The following is a 26,871-nucleotide window of genomic DNA, read 5'->3' on the forward strand; positions in this document are numbered from 1 at the left end:
TGCTCGGGGAACTAAGATCCCGTATGTCTGCTGTGTGTGCGTGCTGCTGCTGCTACTGCTAAGTCATTTCAGTCGTGTCCGACTCTGTGTGACCCCATAGATGGCAGCCCACCAGGCTCCCCCATCCCTGGGATTCTCCAGGCAAGAACACTGGAGTGGGTTGCCATTTCCTTCTCCAGCGCATGAAAGTGAAAAGTGAAAGTGAAGTCGCTCAGTCATGTCCGACTCTTTGCGACCTGATGGACTGCAGCCTACCAGGCTCCTTTGTCCAAGGGATTCTCCAGGCAGGAATATTAGAGTGGGTTGCCATGCCCTCCTCTAGGGGATCTGCCCAACCTGAACCCATGTTTCCTGAGTCTCCTGCATTGCAGACAGATTACTCACTGAGCTACCTGCGAAGCCATGCCTGCTGTGGGATGTGGCCCAAAAAGAAAAAGAAATTAAACTTGGGCAGAAGGCAATGGCACCCCACTCCAATACTCTTGCCTGGAAAATCCCATAGACTGAGGAGCCTGGTAGGCTGCAGTCCAGGGGGTCGCTAAGAATCAGACTGACTGAGTGACTTCACTTTCACTTTTCACTTTCATGCATTGAAGAAGGAAATGGCAACCAACTCCAGTGTTCTTGCCTGGAGAATCCCAGGGACGGGGGAGCCTGGTGGGCTGCCGTCTGTGGGGTCGCACAGAGTCGGACACGACTGAAGTGACTTAGCAGCAGCAGCAGCAGCAGTGGTCCCAGCATGTGTGTTCTGTACCAGTTCTTCTGGGGGTGATACATGCACCATGATGGAGTGATGGAGAAATTATTTGTATCTGCCCTCCATAATTTGAGAAACATCTGTAGAATGTTCTGGAATCTGATTGCTGCCTCCCTCTGAGTGGGTAGTGACCTCTCATACTGTTATCTTTTGGTTGGAGCTGGCATAGAAACTCGTAAACCCTGATACTATTTATAAGACAGATGGTTTTGTCAGAAAATGGCCCTCTCCAGATTGCTATTCACTGGTTTCCTAGCAACCTGGGGCTAACCTACATATTGTTTTTAATTTTAAAAATTAGTGCCCCTCTCCCCTGAGTACAGAAGTAATATAACATTATTTTGAAAATTACCCATAGTCCTGTTGCCACCAACCACTGTCTTCATTATGATGTTTTTTCTTGTCCATCTTTTTGCATGTTTATTTTAGATTGCGATTTTAATAGTGTAGTAAGTATGTGGGTTTTGATTCATATTTAACTTTCCTGATAATTAAGGTAATATATGTTCATTATTGGATATTTATTAAAGAAAATAGAACTCATCTACAAGCCTAGCATCAGAGTTAGCCAAAGTTAACATTTTAGGGTATTTTTTCCTAGTTTTTTATTTCTGATAGTTTGTATATTTACATGAAGGTTAAAAAAAATAAAATTAGTATTGTTGGGCAACTTGCTTTTTCACCTCTGTGAGTGAACCTGTTCATGTGTCATTGAGCATCTCAAAAACTTGATTTTTAAAACAGCTGCAGAGTCATTCACTGGTGTGATTAAATTATATTTATTCAGTTCACTTATATTTTTGGTTATGGTGGAAGGTGGGTTTTGTCATTTGGTTTTATGCTTTCTTATTTATGTTGTGCCACACTAGTTTGAAGGTATATTTCTGTGATCTCTACAGTATTTCTTCTATTCACTTGCTTATATTAATATTTGGCCTCACTTGAACAGAGTTCCCTGAGTGGGGATGATTAAGAGCGGTGGTAGGAACTCTTGGAAATAGTCCTAGAGGAAGTGAATAAACCCCATTTTAGGTTTTGCCCTGTTGCAAAGTGCCCCCCTTTCTAGGATTTCCTGGGTGAAGCCATTAAGGAATGTTTAACAGATCTGATATTTTTATTCCCACCCCTCTAGGCTCAGGCAAAGCAACGAGCTGGCAGAGCTGGGAGAACAGGCCCAGGGAAGTGTTATAGGCTGTACACAGAACGTGCCTACCGAGATGAAATGCTGACCACCAACGTGCCAGAAATTCAGAGAACCAACTTAGCAAGCACAGTGCTCTCGCTCAAGGTAGAAATCACTGTCTTGTTAGAATGGGCTGGTGGAGCAGTCCAATTCTATGGCCTTAGTGAATGGATCTCAGTTTTATGAATCTTGTTAAATACTTCAGTAACCTTATGGAACCCGTCCCTTTGGGTACAAGGCAAATGGCTGTGATAACAGCCTCTCCACCGCGGGTCTGGGGCTAAATTGGCATGTATGCTGTGATGTTTCTTTTCTTGCCATCATAACCAGCAGGATATTTGGTTATAAAAGATTTTAGTTAGGAGCATTATCTTTCAAACAGGATATTAGAAAAATCGAGCCAGTGCCAAACTGTGGACAAACTCACTTCCCTCAACCCTTTAACTTTCACATCCAATTCTATTCTTTTAAAACGGAAGCAAAACCCCCAATCCAAAAGCTTTGCAAGGGAACAACAGTTAGTACAGGTTTCAGACTGGCCCCCTGGGGCTGGGTTTCATTCTAAATCACTGCTCTTCCTCTCTCAGTCCCCAGTGAGAACCTTCAGTCTCTCTTGGCAGGGGGAGCCGCATGAGTAATTTCCCAGATGATGGCACCCCTACCCAGCGCTGCCGCCCGACTCCAGTGCTGCCCTGGAGCCCTGGCACTTTACTAATGCACAGTGTTCTGTTGTAATTTATTATTCATTCTCTGTACGAAAGGCTAAAACAGAGCTTCAGAGAAAAAAAAAAAAAAGCCTGCTCCAGTCTCTGAAGTGAGAACAGAGAGGCATCTGTGGCTCAAAGGTCTGCTCTGAGCTGTGTGTCTTTGGTAAATTTACCTGCTCGGCTCTCTGCTCTGTATTCTCCTCTCAAAGCAGGGGGCTATTAATAGTCTCTCCTGTGAAGATAAATGAGATAGTGCAGGTAAAGGCACTTGGCACAACACTTACTGATTGCTAACATAATTCCTTGTTGTTCTTATTCATACAGTAAGCAGTTATTGAACACCTGCTGGGTTTATGGTCGCCATCACTTCTGTGGAAAGGAAACAGAAAGCTTAGGTCCTGCCTTTATACACATTTGGATAGTGCAGCATTTGTTTCTTTTATTCATCAGATTAGGTAACAGATGTATCAAATGCCTGCTCCATGGCAGGCAGGGGATTGCATGTGGTTTTGTGTGTCACCATGGTGAACTCTGAGAGCAGGGACCCTATCTTAGTCCTCTTTATATCCCTCCCACCTAACATGGCACACAGGGCACTTTCTAGATACACAGGAGATATTTTGTATGCAGGAGGCAGGGCAAGCTGGTTTTTTTTTAAAAATTATTATGATAAAATATATAACACATTATCATTGTAATCTTTTAAAATGTTTAGTTCAGTGGCACTAAGTACATTCACAGTATTGAGCAGCCGTCACTACTATCCATTTCCAGAACTTTTTGATCATCCCAAATTGAAACTCTGTACTCATTTAGCTAAACTATCACCTTCCCCCTCCCTCCTGCCCCTGGTAACCAAATTACTTTCTGTCTCTATGAATCTGCCTAGCCTAGGTACCTCAGATAAAAGGAATCGCTCATATTTGTCCTTTTGATCTGGCTTATTTTACTTGTTGTTTTCAAGGTTCATCATGCTGTAGCATGTATTAGAATTTCATTTGTTTTTAAGGGTAACATTCCATTGTATGTATATACAATGTGTTTTGTTTATCCATTCATCCATCGATGGACTTTTGGGTGGTTTCTGCCTTTTAGCTATTGTGAGTAATGTTCCTATGAACATTAATGTACAAGTATTTGTGCTGAGTCCCTTCTTTCATTTCTTTTGAGTGTATACCTAGAAGTGGAATTCTTGGATCACCTGGTAACTCTGTGTTTAACTTATTGGTGAATCACCAAGCAGCCGCACCATTTTATTCCCATCAGCAATGTATGAGGATTCCTGTTTCTCCATATTTTGCCAACACTTATTATTTTCTTTCTTAAATTATAGCTGTCGCCATCCTAGTGGGTATGAAGTGGTATTTCATGGTGGTTTTGATTTGCATTTCCCTGATTACTAGTTATATTGAGCATCTTTTCTTGTGTTTGTTCCCATTTTTATATATCTTTGGAGACATGTCTACCTCTGCCCATTTAAAAATTTTTGTCTTTTGGTTCTTGAGCTGTATATTCTGAGAGTATTTTTTAAAATATTTCCCAAGAAAGTACGTGTTTTCTAACAGTCTTGAGGTTTGTGTGACCCAGCCCTCCTGCTAATCGCTCTGGTAGCTTCTCTGGTAGCTTCCTAATTGCAGTTGAAGAAATAAGAAGGTGACAAGTAGTCTCCCTCCATGTGAGCACTAGTGAGGCTGACCCTGCCATCTACACATTGTTCCCTTCTATTTTAGGCCATGGGCATCAATGACCTGCTGTCGTTTGACTTCATGGATGCCCCGCCAATGGAAACCTTGATCACAGCCATGGAGCAGCTGTACACGCTGGGGGCCCTGGACGACGAGGGCCTGCTTACTCGCCTGGGCCGCAGGGTAGGGGACAGCCCTAAGCCTCTGGTGCTTTGGGGAAGATTCCCTGGCTAGCCTTCCATTCTTTCTGTTCTGTATAAAAAATTAAGCTCTGAGGCCCTGGATAAGCTTTGACTAGAATTCTGCATGCCTGTGTTTAACCTGGATTTTCCACTATTACTTGAAACTATTTCTTCTTTACAGAAAAAGAAATTCTATCCAACTAATCTTACCTCATGATATGTAATTGAGTTTAGCGTTTGAAAAGATGTCTATAAAATTCCCACCTACCCCAACAGTAGTTATAATCTTGGTCATATACATTTTGTTGAAATTTATTTGGGAAATTAAAAAAAAAATTTTTTCCGATAGAGCGAGGCATCCCCCATCATCATGCTTGGGTAAACTTCCTGCGGTCTGTTACCCACTCTGACCCAGGACTCCAGGTGGGTCTTCCCCAGGGTCATAATTGTAGTTTCTTCTTCTCCCTCTAGATGGCAGAGTTCCCTCTGGAGCCAATGCTGTGCAAAATGCTGATCATGTCTGTGCATCTAGGCTGCAGTGAGGAAATGCTGACCATTGTGTCCATGCTGTCTGTGCAGAACGTCTTCTACAGGCCCAAAGTAAGGAGTGCAGGCCTGTGTTCATGTAGGGATCAGGCAGAGTTGGGTAAAGTCAGCCCATTGCCACCCGAGTGCTTAATGTGCACACTTGATTGGGCCATAGAGGGTGTCCCGGCACTGCTGGGTGTTCAGTCAGTAGCTTGGGTGGGAATGAGCTTCTCCCCACTGCTTGCAGGATAAACAAGCCCTTGCAGATCAGAAGAAGGCCAAATTCCACCAGACCGAAGGGGACCACCTCACCCTGCTGGCCGTGTACAACTCTTGGAAGAACAACAAGTTCTCCAACCCATGGTGCTATGAGAACTTTATCCAGGCTCGTTCTCTGCGCCGGGCCCAGGACATTCGCAAGCAGATGTTGGGCATAATGGACAGGTAACACCTGGTGACTTTTCCTGTTCAAGTTGAGTTTCCCTGAATGCTGTGCCGTGTACATGTGTCTCTGCATGTATCTGTGAAGCTGCAGGCACCTATATTCTTGCTCGGCACAAAAAACTCTTTTGCATCTCTTGTACTCCTTACCAGGTGAGGATGGGGCTGAGAGTCACTTTAGGAAGTTCCTAAGAGGAAGATGATATATTAGTTGTTGAAAATGCTCTTTGTTTACAGCATCTGTGACATTATTAGTTGGGTTGAATTATAACCCAGGCAAAGTGTCTGGCTCTTGTGGCATCCATCTTGCCCACTGTGTCGAGCTGGTACACTTAGGACTGGAAGGAGGGTCCTAGTGCCGACTCTGGGGGCCCCACGAGGCGGGTGTCGGGTACTGTTATTCTGGAACGTAGAACCTCAGAAAGCAGAGTAGTCTCCCATCTTTGTCCTCTCTCAACTTATTCTCCTGCAAGACACAAGCTGGATGTGGTGTCCTGTGGTAAGTCCACAGTCCGAGTGCAGAAGGCCATCTGCAGTGGATTCTTCCGGAACGCTGCCAAGAAAGACCCACAGGAGGGTTACCGGACACTGATTGACCAGCAAGTGGTCTACATCCATCCGTCCAGTGCTCTCTTCAACAGACAGCCCGAATGGTAGGTGGACAGAGAGAACTTGGGAATCAACTGGCCCTTTGTGTTTGTGTCCCCACTCACACCCAGCACTTCCTAACGTTGCTTATGTTGCTAGAGCAGCAGAAGCCTGAATTAGACACGATATCAGGCCCTTTTGAGAGAAATAAAATCACAGGGGTGTGAGCTAGGAAGGATCTCAGAGATCTAGTGAGGTGATTAAATTTTTATTTTTTCAAATAGTATTTTTAAAAAATTGAAATCTTACCCACCTTAACATAAAACTGATTTAAAACCTCTGTGCCACCATGGTGGTAGAAGAGAGCTGGAGACATAGAGCCTGGCCTGCTTGGCTTTCCCCATTCCCATGTGGCAGCCTCCAGGTCCTCTTCAGGATCCTGGAGTTCTGTGGAGACAGCCCAGAAAACCACCCTCACACTTCACAGAGCAGGAAACAGGTCCAGAGAAGGAATGTGATTGGCTCCGTGTCACTTAACTCATTGGAACAGGCAGCTTTCTTGTGGTGAGAGGTGTGCAGACACTTCAGTATTGGGGTGTGGCTGTCATAAACAGAGACTCCAGTCTCCTCAGGGTTCAGGTTGGAGAGGTAAGAGGGTCAAGTGCAAGCTCAGCTGAGGCCCGCCAGGGACCATGGTGACTTGACCATGGAGCAGGTCCTATATTGGAGTCTTGAACTCTCTCTCTGGCCCCTTTAGGGTGGTGTATCATGAGCTGGTGCTGACTACGAAGGAGTACATGCGTGAGGTCACCACCATCGACCCCCGGTGGCTTGTGGAGTTTGCACCGGCCTTCTTCAAGGTCTCTGACCCGACCAAGCTAAGCAAGCAGAAGAAGCAGCAACGGCTGGAACCCTTGTACAACCGCTATGAGGAGCCCAATGCCTGGAGAATATCCCGAGCCTTCCGGCGACGCTGAAAGGCAAGAATCTATTGGCCTGACCTGCAGCCCTGGGCCAGGGCTCAGCCTCGCTCTTATTGATGAGAAGCTGGTCCTGGGGATACAGCTGTCTGGTGGCTGAATGTCTCAACTGGGCATTTCCTAAACTTGACTCTCCTTCCTTCGTTGGTGGTAAAATAGAAACAGGGGTTTACGCCTGGTGTGATCAGAGCCTCCAGGCCCCACCACGCCAAGGTGGGGCCAACAGGGCTCACACCCGACACGAGGTACACACTGCATCATCTCCAAGTAAGGGGAAACTTCTGCAGCTCTCGGATGGGAAAGGGGAGCCAAGAGCGTGTGCTTCGTGGACTCAGTGAGGGCCCTGAGGCCCTGACTGGTACTCTGTAGAGGAGGGAGCCGTGAAGCTCACCCAAAGTGTTGGCCTCCCCCTCCTTCATACCCCTGTCCAGCCCCTGTCCAGCCCCTGTCCTTTTGTTTAACCTCCTGCAAATATTTATTTTCATAAGGAAACAAAAATGGTTCTCTGTGGTTGTTGCTTTTAGCTGAAAGGTTAGGCTATTGGCCTGGGCTGAAGGTGGGGAGATTTAGTATCTGAGGCTTCAGTGGAGAGTCCCCTGAAACCAGAGCGTGAGGCTCTTTGGGCTGAAGGGTGATGCACACCCAGACCTCCAGTCTTATCTCTCAGCATCAGCACTGGTCCAGAGCTGCGAGGACCGCACCGTGATTAACCGCATCCACTGCACAGGCATTCTGCTCTGGGAGCCTGAGTGATTACAGATGCTGCATATTGAATACAGAAGGCTCTCCCTGGCTCCCTCTCCTGCCTGCCAAACTCACAACATGCAGTGTGCCCTATTTCCTCTTGAAACACATAAGTAATGACACAACTTTCAGCTTATTTTTGGTTTTATTTTTATCCCCCTGATCTCTTCAACAGTTTTCTCTGGTTAAAGCCTCTCTTCCTCTGCCCCAAAGTGAAAATCATTGTCACACCTCTCAGAGCCTGTTAGTGCTGCCCAGGACCTGTGCTCCTGGCCGCATGTTTGGTGGTTTCCTCCTAGCATTTGGTTGGGGAATGGCCACCTCCCAGGGCCCTGCTCACATTTCCTGAGAAGCCTCTGGACTTGGAAGACCATCAGGCAGATGCTGCCAGGCCAGGCTGTGGAACTTCCGGGAAGTTGGTCTGGTGGAGAAACCCCTGGCAGATTGGGCACATCCTGTGTTATGGCCTGAACTGCCTCCATTCTCTCTACACTTGAGAGTTCTGAAATGATATAAATACTAGAACTACTCTACAGTGGTACGTTGGACACTGAAGGAGACTATACAACCTACTAGGATGTGAAGGAATATAGGCTGCTATTAGGCAGCAGACCAGCCTAAGGACACAATTCAGAAACAACCCAGCAGAGTCTGCTGACGGTATGCCCTGCCCCTTCATTTAGCTGAGTGAGCTGCGAGTCTCAGTGTGCCTCTCAGGAAACCTAGGCCAGCAGCTGAAGTCAGAGGATTTAAAGATCCTTTAAGGCCTTGTTGGGAGACAGAGGAAATTGAAGCAGAAGCAGAGGCTGGCTACCCAGTCTTAATTCCAGGCCAGGTCTGTCTGGTTTAGGAACAAACTCTGGGTTTGGCAGCCCACCTGTCCCAGCTGGGTGACCAACATTGACGGCATTGGCACCTCTGAAGTCATCACCGCCAAGAAAGGAGGTTTGGATTTTAAGCTGAAGTTGGAAAGGGGATGTTTAGCAGGCCAAGGCTGAGAGCGGGTGGTCATCTTTCTGGGTAAGGTGAGCAAAAAGGACCCAAGCTCTGTGGGTCTTGAACATCTCCCCAAAGAGCTGGGGTCACCGTCTCTGCTCTGACGACAAGGCAGGGGTCTGGCCTTTTGACTGTCCGTGACAAACAGCATGTAGGCAGCAGTGCTGAGCCTTCCTCGAGGGAACGGGGCTCCCAGCCAGATGGGCAGGAGGACCCGCCTGCTGCTCCTACACAATGGGGCCCTTGTTTCTCTTCCTTGAAGCAGTATATCCCGAGATTGAGTGACAGCTCGAAGAGGATGTGGGTCTCGTGTAAGGAGCTGGAATCTTCTTGCTGTTTATCCCACCCCTGCGGGAGCCTAGCTCCAGAGTTTCCTGCCCCTGCACTTGTGCTGAGTCTGTGCCTGTCTGTGTGTCAGGGAACCGTCCTATGGGCCATGTGTCAGCTCTCCTGTTGGGTCAGGCGCCTTGGTCCAGGGCTTCCCTTCATCCAGTCTAGAGTGCGGTTCAGTTTTGGCAGTCTTTCCTTCAGCCAGAGAATTCTCTCCTGTGGTCGTGGTTGTGGTCTGGTAGCCATCTCCTCCTCAGAGGAGTGCCCTCCACGTGCAAGGATTTGAACAGAGTTGTGAGGAGTGGGTTGTTAGCATTCCAGAGGACAGAGGTCACGTCTCAGCCTGTGGAGACCTTTCCAGGACCCTGTCTCTCCTCATAATGCACCTACTGAGACCTCAGGGTTTACACTTGACCTTTACACCTCTTCTCACCATGATAGCCTAGGTTTCATGTACAATTACAGGCTTCCCTGGTGGCTCAGACAGTAAAGAATCTGCCAGCAATGCAGGAGACCCAGGTTTGATCCCTGGGTCGGGAAGATCCCCTGGAGGAGGAAATGGCAACCCATTCCAGCATTCTTGCCTTGGGATATCCCATGGACAGAGGACCCTAGAGGGCTATAGTCCATGGAATCACAAAGAGTTGGACGTGACTGAGTGACTAACACTCATGTACAATTATGTATTTGTAAAAAATTGCTTTTTAAAAAATTTTGTCTATTGCTATAAAGTTAGCACAATGTTTTCTGTTTCTGGGCGGAAAAAAAAATAACATTGCTTTTTTTCTGTGGGTAGTGGTCAAGAGGCATCTCTTCCTGTAGTCTTGGCCTGAGTACTGGACAGGGGCTGTGGATGAAGCATCAGCTGTGGTTAGGCTGGCCCCACCCCAGCGCAGACATTTGCTGTGGTTCTGATGTAATTGGATGGAGAGCACCTGTTTTCACCTGAATCTGGCTCCTACGAAGCTGTTTACACAGGGACTGCCCGTCCTGCCCCTCCCTCCTCCACAGGCCCTGTCATACTTCTTATCATACTTCCTTTCTAGATGTCACCACTTTTTCAGCCTTGGCTCCCACCTCCCAACCCTGAAAACGTGGCCTAGGGTTCTGTTCTCCCCCAAGATTTGAGCAAGGAGAATCCATGCTGTTTCCCTTCCCATTTCCTGCGAAAGTCTGGCATGCTCTTCCTCACTGGCCGGGACCCAGGGCTCGGGGCTGCTCCAGCCTCCCTGTACCCTCTTGCCTGGGTGCTGCCTTTTCCCGCTCCCCTCCATACAAACTGTCCCCACCTTCAGCAAAACAGCGACCTGGAGCCACAGCAGGAGAGGGGACCCACCATTGGGGTTTGTATACATGGGTAGCATGGTCATGGGAGTTTACCTGTGATCACAGAAACCACAGACCAAACCCTGCCTAAGGAAGCCCCAGGAGGGCTTCAAGGCTCTCATCAGTCCCCCTTCCACTAACCTGAACGGGGAGATGGCTGCCCATCAATACATGAGATATTTCAGACAATCCTCTTGATAATTCTGGGAGGGAGAAGTCTGAGCAGCTGTCTATCACTGAGCCCATTTTCCAGAGGAAAAAGGTCATTTGTTTTTCCTAAACCCATATGGGAGGTTAAGTGTCAGGGCCAGCGCCCAAACTCTGGTTATATGTCTTTGAAACCCCAGATCCTTCTCCCATGGCAGCAAAGAGGACACAGGAGAACTCACAGGAGAAGCAGGGTCCTTTATTAGGGTCTGGCAGATACAGTGGAGGTGAAACCCCAGGCCTGGGCCTAGGAAAAGGCAGAGGAGAGGCAGAGGCCACTGGAGCAGAGGCTAGCCACCCCCCACACCTCTACCTGGCAAGCCCTCCCCTATCCCAAGTTCCTCACTCCAGCCTCCCCCTGCCTCTGGGAACAGAGCACCAAGAACTGCCAAGAAGGACCCTCTAGGGCCACAGCTTGGAGGGAAGCACAGGATCCAGGCGGCCATCTCCCTACCATGAGAGGTCAGGAAAGCTCAATGTCCCCGCCCTCCAACGGGATGAAGTGGGGAAGCTCCTCTGTCCCCCAGAAGAGAACAAACATGTTCTCTGTAGTGGGGAGAGGGGAGAGGGCTTGACCTCTAAGCAGGACCTACCTAGAAAGAGGCCAGAGGTGAGGCCCCCAACGGAATTTCCCAGACGCTACCTTCACGCTTGAAGTCTCCCCTTTCCCTTCCCATCGGTTCTGGGGAGCAGCTCAGAGTCTGGGCCGGAGTGACTGATGGGCAGAGGAGATCTACTCCAAAGACATCTGTGGGTTTCAGAGTTGGGGTTTCCCCGACAACAAACTCAACTATGTACACAGGCAGCAGCCCCGGCGGCAGGGGAGCAGCTGCAAAGGGCTAGTAAGAGTAGCCACCCTTGGGGCCAAAGGGCTGGGCAGGGCCAGCCAGCTCTGGGAGGTAGGCGGGGCTCTCGTCCAAGTGGGACAAAGGGACTGTGTCCTCCTCACTGACCGGCCGGTCAAACTCAGCCTTGAGAGCTGGACGCTGATTGTCCGGGAAGGCCAGAGAGAAGAGGGCCTCGGGCTCACACACAAACTTGTACACATAACGCTCGCCGGCCACCTGTAGGGGGAGAGGGCTGAGTCAATGTGGGGGTGGAAAAGCAGCCCTCCTTCAGGCCCAGGCAGATGCGTGGGTTCCTCCTGCTGCTTCGTTTAAGAAGATGCCTCCCTTCACAATTCTTTTCCATTATTGCTCATCACTTTTTTTTGAGAGGAAAATCTTAGGGTTGTCCATAATTTCTGGACTTTTCTGACTGGTTCATTATGTGCTCCTTCAAACTTGCTGAGAGATGCTCTCCTACCCTCAGCACCTTTCCACAGCCACTGCCCCAACTCCCGTGTCTTTTTTTTTTTCTTTTTGATTGCACCTCACAGCATACAGAACTTCCCCAACCAGGGATCAAACCCACCTCCCCTACAGTGGAAGTGCAGTCTTAGCCACTGGAACACCAGAGAAGCCCGCACCCACCCTGTCCTTGGACCCTTAACCCCTGACCTTCTGCATGATGCCTTTCTCGTAGTAGTATCGGAGTGAGCGACTCAGTTTGTCGTAATTCATAGCTGGCCGGTTCTTCTGGATACCCCAGAGCCTGGCGACCTGGGGACAGGATAGTTGGGGGATGGCCAGGGCAGCTCAGCAGAGGAAATATGGGGGGCAGGTCAGAAAGAGCACTTGAGATTCTTGGAGCACATGCTCAGCAGGCCCTGCAGCTAAGCACCAGCCTGCAGACCCTAGTTTGGCAGGAATTCAGGTTAAATAAAAGCAGCAGTGCTGGTGAAGGCACATGTTACCAGTTCCCAGGGTTTCTTATCTCCAGTCCCCAACGCTGTTGGGAGGAGGGGTGGAGACATCTGAGAGGCTCACCTCCTCAGGCTCAATTAGTTTGAACTCCATCCCCCGGCCGGTCCAGGCAATGAAGTGAGCATTTGTCGGGTCATCGAGCAGGGCCACCAGAAACTGCCACAGCTGCAAGGCACCCCGGCGCTGGTAGGGTGGTCCCTCTCGGAAGGCTCCCATCCCTTCCTGCTTGATGTCTCCTGAGGAACATAGGAAACAAGAGGTGGAGGGCTTGTGCCTCTGGTGGCCCAAGCAACCCTGTTCCCTCTCCCCAGGCCCTTTCCCATGAAATGTGATTCCTGGGGGAGGACACAGAGAGCTTGAGCAGTCACTTCTCTGACCTTCAAACTTCTCAGGGACGACACAGACATCATCTGGGAATGGTCGCAGAGGTTTCTCATAGCCGTAGCCTTGGGGAGGAAGTGTGGGGGTCATTCGGATCTGGGGGTTCACTGGTACGAGACCCCAGAGTCCAGAGGGACTCCTGGCCAGGAGCCCCTCCCCCACAGCAGGACTCTCTCCAACTTGGAGGGCTTGGCAGGGGAGGAAGAGGGGGCTGCCTTACCCACGGTTCTGTCACCTGGAGAGGGCCCGGAGAAACCTTCTGTGTGAAGGTACATTGAGGCATACCCAGGGACATCTGGGGGGAGGAGAAAGAAGGGAGATGTTGGAGGTGGCTGGGGTGGGGGCGGCAGTCCCCCACACATTCAAGAACATGCCAGCCTGCCTTCCGGTTCTTTCCCCAGAGGCCCGCCTACCCCCAGGTCCCGGGGGAAGTTCACCCAGAGGGAGTGTCAGGCTCGAAGCCCTCAGCTTGAGGGCTGGGCCAGACGGCCTGGATGGCAGCAGCTGAGGCCGGGCAAAGCTGCTCCACAAGGCCCCGGATTCCAGGAGCAGCTGTTTCCTGTGAGTTTAGAGGGGAGGGGGAGGGTAGAGATGAACCTCCGGGGAAAGGGTTCGGTGTCCCAGGCTAAGATTCCCCTGGAATGGGCTGACGTCCGGTCAGCAGGGCAGGTTCCAGCCGAGTGCGGGTGTGAGGGAGGGAGGAAAGGGGTGTGGGGGCAGGGAGAAGAAACACATGTATCTATTTGTGGAAACGGCAGTGGGCACACCCGGCCGGGCCCTGTTTCCAGCTCTGACAGTAAGACAGTCCACTCTATTTCATTCCATTCCACAAGATTGACACCCCACCTGGAGGACGCTGTGGTGCAGCCAGCTTGTCAAGTGCCAGCCCCTTCCTGCCCTACCCCCTTCACTCCCACTTATGAATGAGATGGTGAAACCCGACACCTCCGGGAGGAGGCGGGAGGGTGGGCTCATTCGTGCCTCCATTTTGTGAATGGAATTCCTGACTCCATTCAGAGGAAGCTGAAGGGGGAGGGGCAGGAGTTCAAGGGCATGTAACTGGAGCTCCTCCGGTCTGCCTCCTTTGAAGGTCAGCGGACAAGAGCGTCTCCCTGCTACTTCCTCTTCACTGTGGGACAGGGCTCAGGCGTAGGGCCCTGGGCTGGAGGAGAGGGGCTCCCTTCTGGTTCTGATTCAGGCAGCCTGGGGGATTTGGGGCTCATGTCCCTACCCCTAAAAGACTGACACCAGGAAAAGGGAAATTCAAAACACTCTAGGCAGGTCTGAGCCTAATCTAGACTCTGAAATTTATTTTTTTCTAATGCACATGGCAGATGACCTCCAATTTGGAGCTGGTAACAATGTTAATTAACTTGGGACTTCCCTGGTGGCTCAGATTTTAAAGAAACTGCCCACAATGCAGGAGACCTGGGTTCGAACCCACACCTGGGTCCGAAGATCCCCTGAAGAAGGACATGGCAACCCACTCCAGTATTCTTGCCTTGGGAAATCCCATGGACAGAGGAGCCTGGTGGGTTACAATCCATGGGATCACAAACAGTTGGACACGACTGACTAACACTCCAGTGTTAACAGGAGACAAGATTTCCTGGGCCTTTCCCTGGCTCCTTGGGCTTTTGAGCAGTCGCTGTTGTTTATGAACACCGTGGCTGAGTGCATCTCATTTACATCAACAGCCAGGTGGAACTAGAATTTAAAGTAGTTGCTACTTCCAGTCCCCAGCTCTGGCCAGGATGGTGGGTTGTTTCAACCAGGAGGCTCAAACAGGATGTGGAAACCGCACCTGAACCCTGCCTTCCAATTGGGAAGTGTGAGCCTGGCTAGTTCAAGTTCATGTTTCTCCTCATTCAAATCCCTTTGTATTTCTTAAGCTTCTGTGGGGACAGAGACCAATGACACGTCGTATTCATCCGTGTCCACCAACTGCACACACTCATGCTCCTGGCATAGTACTTCTGTCCCAGTAGGTATGTAAGCCCCCAAACACCCGTTAAATAGAAATGGGAAGAAATGCCTTAACTTTCCTATTAAGTCCCAAGCTATCCAAAGGCAAGGACCTGCACATCTCACATATCTCTTATCTGAATATAAGTCTGCTAACTGAAAAGGGACAGTTCTTTTTGAATCTAAGAAAAGAAGTGGTAGGTGCATGGGCTGAACATATGAACTAGTAAAAGGATAGGAAGGGGAGACATGCTGTGTTTACCGGCACTGTCCACTCGATCACATGCCACCCCACCCAACAATCCCCTTGAACAATCCTCCTCCATCCCCTTCCCAGTAGCGTCTCTTACCTGAGTCGTAGGAGAAGTCCGTCTGCTCCTGTTTGATCACCACCCCCGCCCCTGGGTACCTGTGCCCACTGACTCCACCCTGGCCCACTGCTGGCTGGCCGGCCTGTTCATACAGGGGGTCAAGGTATTCCTGCTTGAAGCTCTGCTGAGGGTAGGGTGGGCAGGGCTCCGACAGCTGGTGTTGGTAGGGGGCAGGGAGGGGTTCCCGGCCTGCTCCCTGAGAGGGTGTGAAGGAGTGGCAGACATCCAGGGGCTGCTGGAAGATGGAGCTGCATATGGTTGGATGGAGAAAGAACAGAAGAGAATATTAAAAGTAGTCCTCCAACCTTGAGGGATGGGATGGGGAGGGAGGTGGGAGGGGGGTTCAGGATGGGGGACACATGTACACTCATCGCTAATTCATGTCAATGTATGGCAAAAACCACTACAATATTGTAAAGTAATTAGCCTCCAATTAAAATAATTAATTAAAAAATAAAAGTAGGCCTCCTTGTGCCTGCTGCTCTCAGAGCTTACCGAGTGTGGGGGGCGGGGGTGAAGGAAGGGGCAGGGAGAGGTCAAAATCCTCACCTTTCCCCATGCCAGGTCTCTTAAGGGCCAGTGAAGAACACTCGAGAAAAACTGGTGAGAAGCAGCTCTCCTCATCTCCTTACCTGTGCTCCCCGAGGTACCCATGGCCAGGGTGGGGCTGGGAGGCGCTGGAGGATCTCAGGAAATTCCGTTGTTCTGCCCGGGGAAAGGGCTGCAGGGGCGACTGTCCGGGGGCACCAGGGGCAGGGGACTTGATGGCGATTTGTCTAGGGGGGTCATAGGCACTGGAGGTGAGGGGGAGGGAGACAGGGGTGAGGGGGCAGAGAAGCTGGGCAAGCATCTTTGAACCCTTCATTCCCTGGGAAGTCAGGTCACAGGGATTATGGGAGAAGAGAGGGTGCCAGGGTGCCAGACTCTGCCCCAAATCAACTTTTTTTTCTTTCTTAATCCTAAAGCCAGGTGTAATCTTGAAAACACCTCTCCCCAGCCCACAGCAACTGGGTAGGGTCAGACAGTGGCTTCTCCAGTGGAAATACTCTGCTCTTTTTAATATTCTGGCCACAACGCGAGGCATATGGGTGGGGGTTCTTAGTTCTCCAACCAGGGATGGAATCTGCACCACCCGCACTGGAAGTGCAGCCTTAACCACTGGACCACCAGGGAAGCCCCTGCCCTGGTCTTAATATACATCCCTTGAACCCCTGTTTTTTCATCCTAACTACTCAGGAAATCCTGAGCTATATTACCCTATTACAGGAGCTCAGAAATCCTTTCTATTATCTAACCTGCATCTCAAATGCTGCCACTGCTCACCAGGTGCCCACCCCCAACCCTCCATCCCACCCTTCCTTCCCCAGGGCATAGCTAGGGCTCACCTGGAATAAAGGCACTGCTCGCCATGGTGATAGGGGAGGGGGGGCTTCCTGCTGCAGGACAGGGCCGGGTCTGTGCGAGGACTCTGGGGCTCCTTCTTGATCCTGGTGGTGGGGCTGTGGAAAGCTACTGTGGGGGTTGGGGGAGGCAGAGCAAGGCCAGAGAATGTCACAGGAAAGGCAGGAAGAGCTTCTGATGCCTTCTGACATCTGCTTGTTAACCATCAGTTGGATGCTGGTATAGCCTCATCCCCCTTCTCTGGGTCACAATTGTCAGAAGAATCATAGACACTTCTAAGAACAGTCTGGCTATTTATATTATGTCTAGTTTTATACTTTTGGCTCATGTCCAGTATGACCCAAAGAAACTCTAAAGTTCAACATTTAGTGCAACCCCAACCCACCCCCACCCTGCCCAAAACACCTTTGTAGGAGCAAGCACATCCAACCAAAGGCCTGTGGTTTTCCTGACCATCCTGGAAAATTCCAAGGGAGAGAAATGTTTTCTTATTTGGGGCTATAAAGCATCTTTCTTTTTCTGGTTAAGGTTGGATATTAGCCCACTTGCATGTCAGCTGACTAGCATCATACACACACTCCTAATTATCCATGAAGAACACTGGCCTTTCCTGTGGCCCCTGCTGGATCCGCCAACTCCAGCCACCAGGCTGAGCAGCAAAGCGTTGGTTTCAAGACTGCAAGTGTGAGTCAAAAACCCACAATCGACTGCTCTGTTGTCAATTATTTGTGCTCTGCTTCATCTCATTGGTCAAGGCGGTTGAAAGCTAAGTATCAGACATTAAAGCAGGGTTTCTCAACAGTAGCACCAGTGACATTTGGGCCACATAATTCATTGTCCTGGGGGCTGTCCTGAGCATCAAAGGATGTTAGCAGCCTCCCTGGTTCTATTCATTAGATGCCAACAGCACTCCACCCTCAGCTGTTAACAACCCCAAATGTCAACAGACACTGGTCTCCTGAGGTGCCAATTATCCCTAGTTGTCCAGCAGTAACTTAGAATGGTAGAATTGGCCCCCACTGCACTGGTCCAAGCCTCTCGTTTCAGAAATAAGGAAAGGATCAGAGAGGTGAAGCGTCTGCTCCAAGGTCACACAGCTAGAATGGGCAAGCCCCGACGTGCACCAAAGTTTTCATCTCCCAATTACTGCTGGGCCTTTTGAGTCCAAACCCAAGAATGGGGAGCTCTGCCCTTCACCCTTTTTTCAGAGGACAGAACAAGTTGATCTTCTGTGACCCTCTATCCCTATGACTCCTTTCCTGCCCTCCCCTACTCCCCATCCCCTCTACCCAGGCCCTCTACTCACAGTTTTCCGAATGGAAATCAGGAACAAACTGCTCATCACTGTCCGGTACCTGAGCTGCAGAGAGAGGTCAGAGGTGAGTCTGGGCTGGAGGCCCTGGATGGCAGCCCCTGACAGATTCCATTATTGCAGCCCTGCAGATTAGCACCAGCCAGAAGGGGCAAACAGTTTTCCTAGGACCGAAAGTAACTCCAACCACGTCCTAGCACCCTCCCTCTCGCGGCTCCCTTAACACCCTGGAGGGAAGGCTGCAGTTCTCAGAACCCGTCTGAGCAGATTCCAGAGTTGTGTCTTAGATGCTTTGTCTTTTTTCCCTCCATTTTTCTCAAGTGAAGATAACCCAGCCCCTCAGAGTTTACAGAGTTCCCTCAAAGCAGCGTCACATCTGGGATGGGCAGGCATGACAAGGAATGAGAGTCTGTGGACTTAGAATCACATGGGAAGATTCTTAATCTGGGCTGGGCCCAGAACTTCCCAGGTGAAAGGTAGAAATCTAGAGCCTGGGAAAGGAGATGGAATAAAAGGAAAAGACTGGTTCAAGGAGGTGATAAGAGTATGACAATGGAAGAGGAGGAGGCTGGGGTCACTGGCAGTCATGGTGCTTTATCCCTTTGATGTGCAACTAGGAGAGAGAAGGGCTTCCTAAACTGGAGTTCTGAGGAGCACTCTCAGGGTGCCAGTGTGGGTGGAGCTGGGTTTGGGGATTAGGCAGGAAAACTAAAATAGCACAACAGCTCATCCGTGGCCCCCAGACTGGATATCCGGGCTCTGATTTCTAGTTCTTATTCTGGCCTTGCCAACTCCTTCAGGTGGGATCCAGCTGAGTACCTCTGCTGACCCGAGAATCTTTGCCCACTTTTTGCCTCTTTCTCAGGAATAAATAGATCACAGCAGGAAGGGAAAGGGTAGACACCTAGAAGGACTTCCTGATAGTCTGGGAAGAGAGTGCCTTGAAAGTAAGGCGATGGTACCCACAGAAACAGGTCTTTCGTCCCCTGTAGGCTGCTCTCAGTGGGCAATGGGAAAGCTCATGGATAAAATGATGGGAGAGTTGGAAATGGCCGGTAAGGGTGAGGGATACAAGGAGATGGCTGAGAACACTGTCACTTGTCCCAGTCTATACAGGACACACCCCAATCTCTATGGCTTCCCTCCTGGGACAAGGCTCCACTGTCTTCCTTGGATTTCAGCCATGACCTCAGATCAGAACTCCCTCCTCCTACTCTCCACATGGCTGTCAGAGGAATCTTTTATAACAGAAATCCAATCACTTCTCTCCCTTGCTTAAAGCATGAACCCCAAACTCTTTGTCCTTGGCCTCCATGGCCCCAAAGGTTCTGGCCCTTACTTGTCTCTCCGACCTGCCTCTCCTTGCCTGTTACCCTCCAGAGCTCTGGTCTCCTTTTGGGTCCTGATCAGCTTGACCCCTCTTCCCCACATCCTGGCCTGTTGTCTTCTCGCCTCTGAAGTCTTAGCTCACTTTGCCCTTTAAGAGGCCTTCTCTGACCACCCACACTGAACTGGTCCCTCCTGGCTCTTGATCACATCCCTGTTTTATTTTTTCCCAAGCACATATGACTTCTTGAAAGTATTCATTTAATTTATGCATATGTAATTTATGTGTACTTTATCATCCATCTATTCTACAAAGAAGTTAAGCTTGCTGAGGGCAGATGATTTATCTGTCTTTGTCTGACTCCCAAGCACCCCTGAAACAGGGTCCCATTCAGAATAGACACTCAATACATTATTTGTAGACTATATGAATAAACATACAATGACCCCTGTCCTCAGGCCAGTGGGAGTGGGCAACAGGGGCCTGGGAGCAAGAACTAAGGAGATCCTAACCAACCAGCCCTTCCTTCCCCTTGAGGGCCCCCTCTCCACCACCAGGTAAATATTAGAGGCAGGTCCTCCAGGGAAAACACATCTCACAAAGGATGCTTAAGGCTGTGATCAATTGCTTGGCAGGTGGATTCTTTATTAACTTGCTTTAAGACATCAGAGGTGTCAAGTGCTTTAAAATACACATTTATCGAGGAGAGGGATAAGTTGGGAATATAAGATTAACAGATGCACACTATCATTTATAAAATAAACAGCAAGGATTTACTGTGTACCACAGGGAAGTCTATTCAATATCTTGTAATAATCTAGAAGGGGAAAAATTTAAAAAAGAATATAGGTATAGACACACATGTATATATGTATAACCAAGTCATTTTGCTGTACACCTGAAACCTAACACAAAATTGTAAAGCAACTATACTTCAATAAGAAACAATGAAGTAAAATACACATTTATTTATAGATTGGTGACTTCTTGACAGAGGGAACCCAACGGCTGAAGGGTTTAAGAATCAGGAAACCCCCAGCCCCTAAAGAACTTATGGAAGAAAAATCAGCACAGAACAATTCTGAAGTGATCAAATAGATCAGTAGGGCATGAAATCCCTTGGCAAAAACAAACAAACAAAAAACCAACACAGTACATCTTTTTAGGAGCGCAACTAGGGCACAAAGGCAACCATTCCCAAACTGGCCCCAATCAAGAAGCCTGGGACACTCTTAGAAACAGATTCCCAGGCCCCACCCTTGGAGAGTCATTCCAAAGGCCCAGGGTGGGGGCATCTATCTATCTATCTATTTTTTTTTTTTTTGCCACACTGTGTGGCAGGCATATGGGATCTTAGTTTCCCAACCAGGGATCAAACCCTTGCCTCCTGTATTAGAAACTCAGTCAACCACTGGACTACCAGGGAAGTCCCAGGCACCTGTATTTTAACACACGCCCCTGGTAGCCCCTAAGAATAGGCAGGTTTGGAAAACTGGATTAAGGGAAGGATGCAAAACCTCAACTGCCCAGGAGGGTAAGACCCAAGCCCATCCATGCTGTGCCCTTTGGCACAACCATAGGTGAGAGCCCCCTAGACAGACAGAATGGGGGTGACAGGAGCAAAATGAACACTATTTCCCTCCCTGCTACCTGGGCAAGAAGGGTCCCCAGGGTGGGAGAGGTCAGCACATGGGGGAGGCTGACGCACTCTGGGCCCCCTCTGGGGCTTCATTAACTGCCGGTGTCCACTGAAGTAATGGGCTGGGGGCATCTCCTGCTGGCGTCACAAGCCAGGTCACATCATGGTAGCGAACCCTGGGGTCATCTTGACTTTCCTCTTGCCTCAGGCCTGAAGGTTTGACCAGAATCCCCAGTTCCCAAGCAGTCCAGGAGACCACCCCCAGCACCCTGGTGCTGTCCTCATCCCAGGCCAGGAGAGATCAGCCAAGGCAAGAATGGGCTGTGGTGTGAACCCTAGTGCCTGCCTGGCCCCTCCCCAGAGTGCCAGCTCCTCCCAGAAGGGCAGGACAGGGCCTCTGTGGCTCAGAGACTGTCAAGGATGGAAACAGGCACACAAAGCCTCGCGTTCCTGGAGAGCAGGAGAATTTCTAATGACCATGTTTGGTCTCGAGTGTCAGCCACTCTTTATATATTTGTTGACTTGGCTGAGCTTAGGCTGCCAAGCCAGTGTGCCAGGGTCTGCCCCCAACTCCATCCTGGCACCAAGGTGGAGTTTATCTGCCTGGGGACATGGCAGAGGATTAAGAAAGGTGCCAAGCCAGCATAATGCCCAGAAAGAGAATTTCAGGGAACATCCCTCCAATGGGAGGGGAGTCAGTAGAAAAGGGGCTTAGGGGCTTCCCACCTGGGCTCCAGGAGAACAGGTAGGCGCAAACAGCCAAGTAGCGAAGCCCATCCCAAGTAAACCACCCACCTATACAATATATACTCCATCACCTTCTCCCTCTCTGAGGGTCCAATTACAAGGCAGAGGGGCCTCTTAAGGAGCCCCAGTGGAAATGGGGGGAGGCATCCCCCGGAGCTTCTCCTCCATTTTGTCACCACTGGCCTCTCCCTCTTACCCCAGCCCCACCCTGGCAGTATACTGGAAGGAACCAGTTCTCTATCTATGGAGGGGACGTTTATCCCCAAGAGCCTTCTGGAAGGGGAGGAGACAGAAAGATATAGAAGGAGGCATTGTAGCTAGGGAAGACCAGAGGAGGGAATTAACCCCATCTCTTCTCACAGACAGGCTGAGCCCCAGCGTGCACACGCATGGATTCATACACACCCAACTGCCTTTTACTTCACGGCTTTACACGGGTGAAACACATCCACATGGGATCTCTTTTTGGATTTACAAATACGAACAGGGAAAACCAAAGGACGAGGGGGCTGCAGACCTCAGAGGAAGACTTGGGACTGATGGTTCTTATGCAAAGGGGAGCACAGACCCACCCCTTTTTAAAGATCTCATAGGAGCTATGGATCCTTCTCTTAGAAATATTCACATTCCTTTGTGTATGTTGCACCCCCAACGATTTTATACACATATCGGAGGACTCAAGGACCCCTACAACCTATCCACAGAGCTTGCGGGAATCCATAGACCCTGTATGGACTCCTACCTCATACAAAGAACATACATGACCCAGAGTCAACATTCCTTATCACCAAGAGACCAAAGTCTTTGCCTCTGAGGGTTCCAGAGGGCTCCCCACAAACCCGGAAAGGAACCTTTGACCAGAAGCACATCTTTGACAATAACCAGACGCAGCTTGGGCTCAGCCGGTCTGAGCCCGGGGTTTCCCTGCAGTAGCCTGGTTCTTTCTCCAGCAATTCAGCAGATTCCCAGGCACCCCGAAAACAGACACACCTTCTTAGTCTCACATCACTCCACCCCTCTATCCATCTAGAAAACCCCCAATCCAAAGATGTCTGAGCTGCCTCCACAGACCCCCACTCACCCTCACCCTCTATGTTGCCTGGACACCAGATGCTGAACCCACAACCACCTCCACCAGAATCCAACCTGGTGTCCCCCTAATTCTTCACAGCCCCACCCACACTTCAAGGACCCACGGCTTCAATCCAAATTGGGGCTTTAGGGAGAAATCAAGCTCCGGCCCCCAGTCCTACACACCCCACCACTGGCAAGTTTCCAAAGGAACTAGTCCCTCCCTGCCACCCCAAAGCTCCCTCTGGGCTGCAGGGGTCACTGACCTGGTGGGAAGAGGCAGGAGAGGAGGCTGGGGTGGTGCTGGGATGGTGCAGGGGGACAGGGCCCCGGCAGCTGCATCTGTCTCCGCAGAGAGAGCGAGAAGGAGCGATCGGCCACAGCATCCCCCCCTCAGGCCTGGCCATCCATCGCCAGCTGGGAACCTGAGCTGCTCCCTCAGAAGGAAGGAGAGGGAACCAAGGAGATCCCAGCGCCTCCCCCCCACCCAACCTGCGTCTTGCGATCCCCACCCCCACCTCCCCACCCACTGGATTTAAATGTACAGGGACTTCCAGGGCAGCAGCAGCGTGAAACACACACTGGCTGTCACACTGACACATGCAGATAGACACAAGTACAATTTCTAGATCCCCACAGCCAAGGGGTGGGGCTTCCAAGGTTGACAGAAGATGAGAACATTTTCCTTCCCTTCCCATTCCAAACCCTGCTGCTTCCGAAACGCCAACATGAGCCTACCCCTAGATCACAAGCCCCAGGAGCTGCCCACTTGGGGGAGCCTAGGGACCCTCAGCTGGACAGACAGGAGCCTGGCAAGCCAGACAGAAATCAGGCGTTAGGAAAGGAAGTCTTTGAGAGACCCTGGAAACTGACACCACTGCGTTCTTTTAGCTCCAGCTCAGCTCCGGAACCTTGAGCGGAGGATGGGCAGGATGGGCAGATTGGGCATAGCTCTGCTTGTAATTCACAGCTGGGCACACAGGGCTTGCAGAATCAGGAAAGACAGCCACAATCTCCCTAGAGCCCCCAGATCTCTCCAGCACCCATGAGGACGTTGAGCCTTGAATTCCAAAATGTCTTGAGTGCTTGCTCCATGCTAGTCATTTTGTTAACGTATATGTTTAGGGGGATACCACAGCAGTCACAATAGATCTAGTCTGTCTAGTCAGGGGTCTTTCCCTTTTACTCCAGGCTTTTAAAGATGGTTCTAGAGGAGCTGGGTTTGAGTTTTAAGAAGTCATCCAAGAGACACAGGTGGAGGGATGGGGAGAGCTCAAAGAAAAGCCCTTAAGAAGGGGTTCCTTGTGCTGTGCTTTCTTGGGTTTCAGTGTTACAGTGAAGGGACCCTCAGATGGGGGTATTAACCGTTCCCTCACAGAGACTGTCTCAACACCAAAAGCCACCTACCTGCAGTCCTGCTAGTGACACCCTTGGGAGGAGACCTCCTAGAACACACCTCCCTATACAGAGGCCCAGCTACTGACCCCACTCCAGCCAGCTCACAGCTCACCCCCTCCACCATCACTCCCGACTCCTGCCCCCAGCAAACTGGAGGAGCAATTTGCCTAGGGAAGGAGGAGGGAGGATCGGCTGCCATTAGAATTACAATCAAGGCGATTTGGGGGAGAAGCCCTGGGCTGCTTTGCCAAAGTAATGCAAAAAAGAAAGAAAAAAAGAATTATTTAAACTTTTGTTGTTCTCTAGCTCAGACGGTAAATCGTTTGGCGCTAGGGTTTGGGAAGAAGAGAAACCAAGGGGGTAAAAATGAATGTTTCGGCAATTCAAGAAGACAGGTAACAAACGAATTGCTCCTTCTCTTTCTCCTGTTTCTTACACTCATTCCCCCGCCCCAAAACCCTAACACACACCTCAGCCTGGGGGCTGGTGCCAAACAAACTTTGCAAATGAAAATTTCAACCAGGAAAACGGGCCTGGGGCCAAGTTCCATTCAAATAAGCAAATACCCCACACAATGGTCTGATTCATCCCCAGGCCTAGTTACACAAGCCTGGCTCTGGGCAGAGAAAATAAATATCAATATAAGTATCCACACAGGGCGCTGGAAAGAGTGGAAAGGCAGGAGACTTGGGGAAGGGGCCTTGCAGAGGCCCTGGAGGCCAGCAAGAGAGGAAGTGAGCTAGGTTGGAATACTAGGGGTAGACAGCATCGGCCACCCCAATAATAGAAAAGGTCACAAAACTACTCACCTTCAGCGAGCCACGTCTCCTGGAAGTGACTTAAATCCTGGAACAGATCTGAGGGGGTGAATAATGGAATGGAGAAGGTGAGGTGGAGATGGCGGTGGGAGAGTGGGGAACCCTAAGGAGCCCAGTGACCTCCCCCTTGGGGGTTGGGGGAGAATGAACAGAGTCCCTTGGAGGGCAATTTTTTGGGGGGAAAAGGGCGAGGGTTCCAGGTTCAGCCCTCAGGGTGTGTGAGGTGGGGAGGGTCGCGTTTTGTCTCGCTGTCTCTTTACCTTCGGAGTCGGGGGGCGGCAGGGAGCCCGGGTCCATGAGCTTCCCCTGTGGGACCGTCAGAGCTTCGCGCAAGCTCCCATTTCCGGGCGATTTCTGCGGGGAAGGGGAAGAATGCCCCCGAGTCACCCTGAGGCCGCCTTGTCTGGGGGGCGGGGCTGGGGTCCCGGGGTGACTCAGGGGCGGGCAGCCCTGGACCCCGCTAGGGCCGCGCGGTGGGTTGGGGCGGGTGCAGGGAGAGGGCGGGCGTGGAGGCCGGCGCGGCGCTCACGCTGCAGAAGGTGTAGGGCACTTGCTGGTCCAAGTATCCGCCTTTCATCCTCCGCTCCATCCGGCCGCTCCCTCCGGCCGCACGGCCCGGGCCCCGCGCGGGGGCAGAGACCTGGGGGCGGGGGGGCTGCGTTCGCACACCGTCTGGGGAAGGCAGCGAGGTGGGGGTGGGTAAGGGCGGCGGGGAGGGGCAGTCCCGAGGCTCCGGGTCCGACGGCAAAACTTCTCCGACTCACTCAGGCGATGGGGAGGTTTCCGCCTGCAGAGCTTAGTGCCGCCACACTGCCCTCCCGCCAAAGGAGGTCCCACCTGCTCCTGGGAACCGGGGTCGCCGTTTCGGCTGCTTTCTGCAGCCCTGCTTTGCCCAGACTTGGTTACATAAGACGTGTGTGTGTGTGTGTGTGTGTGTGTCTGTGTGTGTGTGTCTGTGTCTGTGTGCGCGCGCGCGAGTGTGCGCTCGCGCGCGGAGGAGCAGCAGGCGAGGCGCGCACCATTTCGCACGCCCACAACTCGGGCGCCCCCTCCAACCCTGAATCCCAGCGCCTCCCACCCCCTGCCCTGGAATCTGCGGAGGCGGTGGTGAGAGTGTGGTGAGTGTTGGATGCGAGGCTGGGAATCACAACTCTCCCTCCCTCTCCCTCCCGTAGCCTCACCTGAGGCCCGGGCGTCTGTACTGGAGCCGCGAGGGGTCCCGAGCATCCCCTCCCGGGTTGCACCGAGGGCCGCGGGGCTAGGCCGGAGCTAGGCGGCCCCGGCCCCGGGTCCCTAGCGCACCGGCTTGTTTTCCGGGCGCCGCCGACAGTTGTGAGCCCGGGGGAGCCTCTGATTGGTGCATTTCCTTCGCCTCTGCCTTGGCTTTATCCACCCCCCACCCCGCTCCCTTTGTTTCATTGACTTTTGTGAATGAAACCCCAGGGCCCGGCACGCCCGCCAATCCCGAGACTCGCCCAGCCGAGCCGGGGGGGGCGGAGTTTCCCAGCAGCGGGGGCCAATGAGAACTCAGGGGTTGGCTCCCGGTTTCATTCACCGCTTGGGCTCCCATTCATAAAAAAATAAACTCCTTGCGGCCGGAGTTCATTCATAAAGAGCTGAGAGAAAACCGGGGAAGCCAAGGACCCGACGGCTTCTCTGTGGGACTCGGTGGTGACCCTGACGCTCTGCTAACTCCTCCGGCTGGCGTCTGCACACGTCTCTGTGCATCCGCGTGTACGTGGGAGTGTGAATGTATCTGTGTGTGCGCCCTGGGGGGAGGCGAGCGGACTTGCATGCCCAGAGGAACAATAATAACGAGCATTTATGAAGCTCTCTGCTTCCACGTGCTCATTTCATTCCCATAAGCTGGCGAAGGGGTTCTATTGTTTCCATTTTACAGAGACTGAAAATGAAAACTCAGAGAGGGGCGGTGGCTTGGCCACTCGGGGCGTCTGGAGTTTGCAGCCCCCGACCATCTACAT

General features: G+C 51.2%; 2 protein-coding genes across 23 annotated transcripts in view; one reads left to right on the plus strand and one right to left on the minus strand.

Moving 5' to 3' along the window:
- The window catches only part of DHX8 (DEAH-box helicase 8), a 28,687-nt gene extending 21,138 nt beyond the window's left edge, over positions 1-7,549 (plus strand). The window contains exons 18-23 of the mRNA XM_069543475.1: positions 1,890-2,045; positions 4,378-4,515; positions 4,986-5,114; positions 5,290-5,486; positions 5,957-6,136; positions 6,829-7,549. Coding sequence (XP_069399576.1) covers positions 1,890-2,045; positions 4,378-4,515; positions 4,986-5,114; positions 5,290-5,486; positions 5,957-6,136; positions 6,829-7,048 — 1,020 coding nt within the window. The 3' untranslated portion in view covers positions 7,049-7,549. The remainder of the gene's footprint in view (positions 1-1,889; positions 2,046-4,377; positions 4,516-4,985; positions 5,115-5,289; positions 5,487-5,956; positions 6,137-6,828) is intronic.
- A 3,283-nt stretch (positions 7,550-10,832) lies between these two features.
- ETV4 (ETS variant transcription factor 4) lies at positions 10,833-26,355 on the minus strand. Of its 22 annotated transcripts, none has more exons than XM_069543498.1 (14): positions 26,071-26,322; positions 25,419-25,529; positions 25,150-25,243; positions 24,881-24,928; positions 22,940-23,015; positions 17,884-17,937; positions 16,562-16,685; positions 15,809-15,952; positions 15,156-15,424; positions 13,061-13,135; positions 12,837-12,905; positions 12,523-12,695; positions 12,154-12,255; positions 10,833-11,718 (listed from the first exon to the last, which is right to left on the minus strand). In XM_069543498.1, the coding sequence occupies exons 5-14, from the start codon at positions 23,013-23,015 to the stop codon at positions 11,494-11,496; spliced, it is 1,311 nt and encodes a 436-aa protein (XP_069399599.1). In that variant the 5' UTR covers positions 24,881-24,928; positions 25,150-25,243; positions 25,419-25,529; positions 26,071-26,322; the 3' UTR covers positions 10,833-11,493. The 22 variants fall into 22 exon arrangements, with proteins under 22 accessions (XP_069399599.1, XP_069399589.1, XP_069399596.1 ...); XM_069543488.1 differs by lacking the exon at positions 26,071-26,322 and adding an exon at positions 25,654-25,854 and having other exon boundaries at positions 15,809-15,970; positions 16,562-16,688; XM_069543495.1 differs by lacking the exon at positions 26,071-26,322 and adding an exon at positions 25,654-25,852 and having other exon boundaries at positions 16,562-16,688.
- Between the last annotated feature and the right edge of the window lie 516 nt (positions 26,356-26,871).

This window comes from Ovis canadensis, chromosome 11 (assembly GCF_042477335.2).
Source record: "Ovis canadensis isolate MfBH-ARS-UI-01 breed Bighorn chromosome 11, ARS-UI_OviCan_v2, whole genome shotgun sequence".
Classification (NCBI taxonomy): Eukaryota; Metazoa; Chordata; class Mammalia; order Artiodactyla; family Bovidae; genus Ovis; species Ovis canadensis.

What these genes read in the sequence shown, in the direction of transcription:
- ETV4 (XM_069543477.1), bottom strand. Translation starts at nt 26,116, where the DNA reads ATGCTCGGGACCCCTCGCGGCTCCAGTACAGACGCCCGGGCCTCAG. An exon ending in GCCGCCCCCCGACTCCGAAG is followed by an intron (nt 24,929 to 25,149) that starts GTAAAGAGACAG and finishes TCACCCCCTCAG; the next exon opens with ATCTGTTCCAGGATTTAAGT. An exon ending in GGACTTCTCCTACGACTCAG is followed by an intron (nt 13,136 to 15,155) that starts GTAAGAGACGCT and finishes TCCTCCCCCCAG; the next exon opens with ATGTCCCTGGGTATGCCTCA.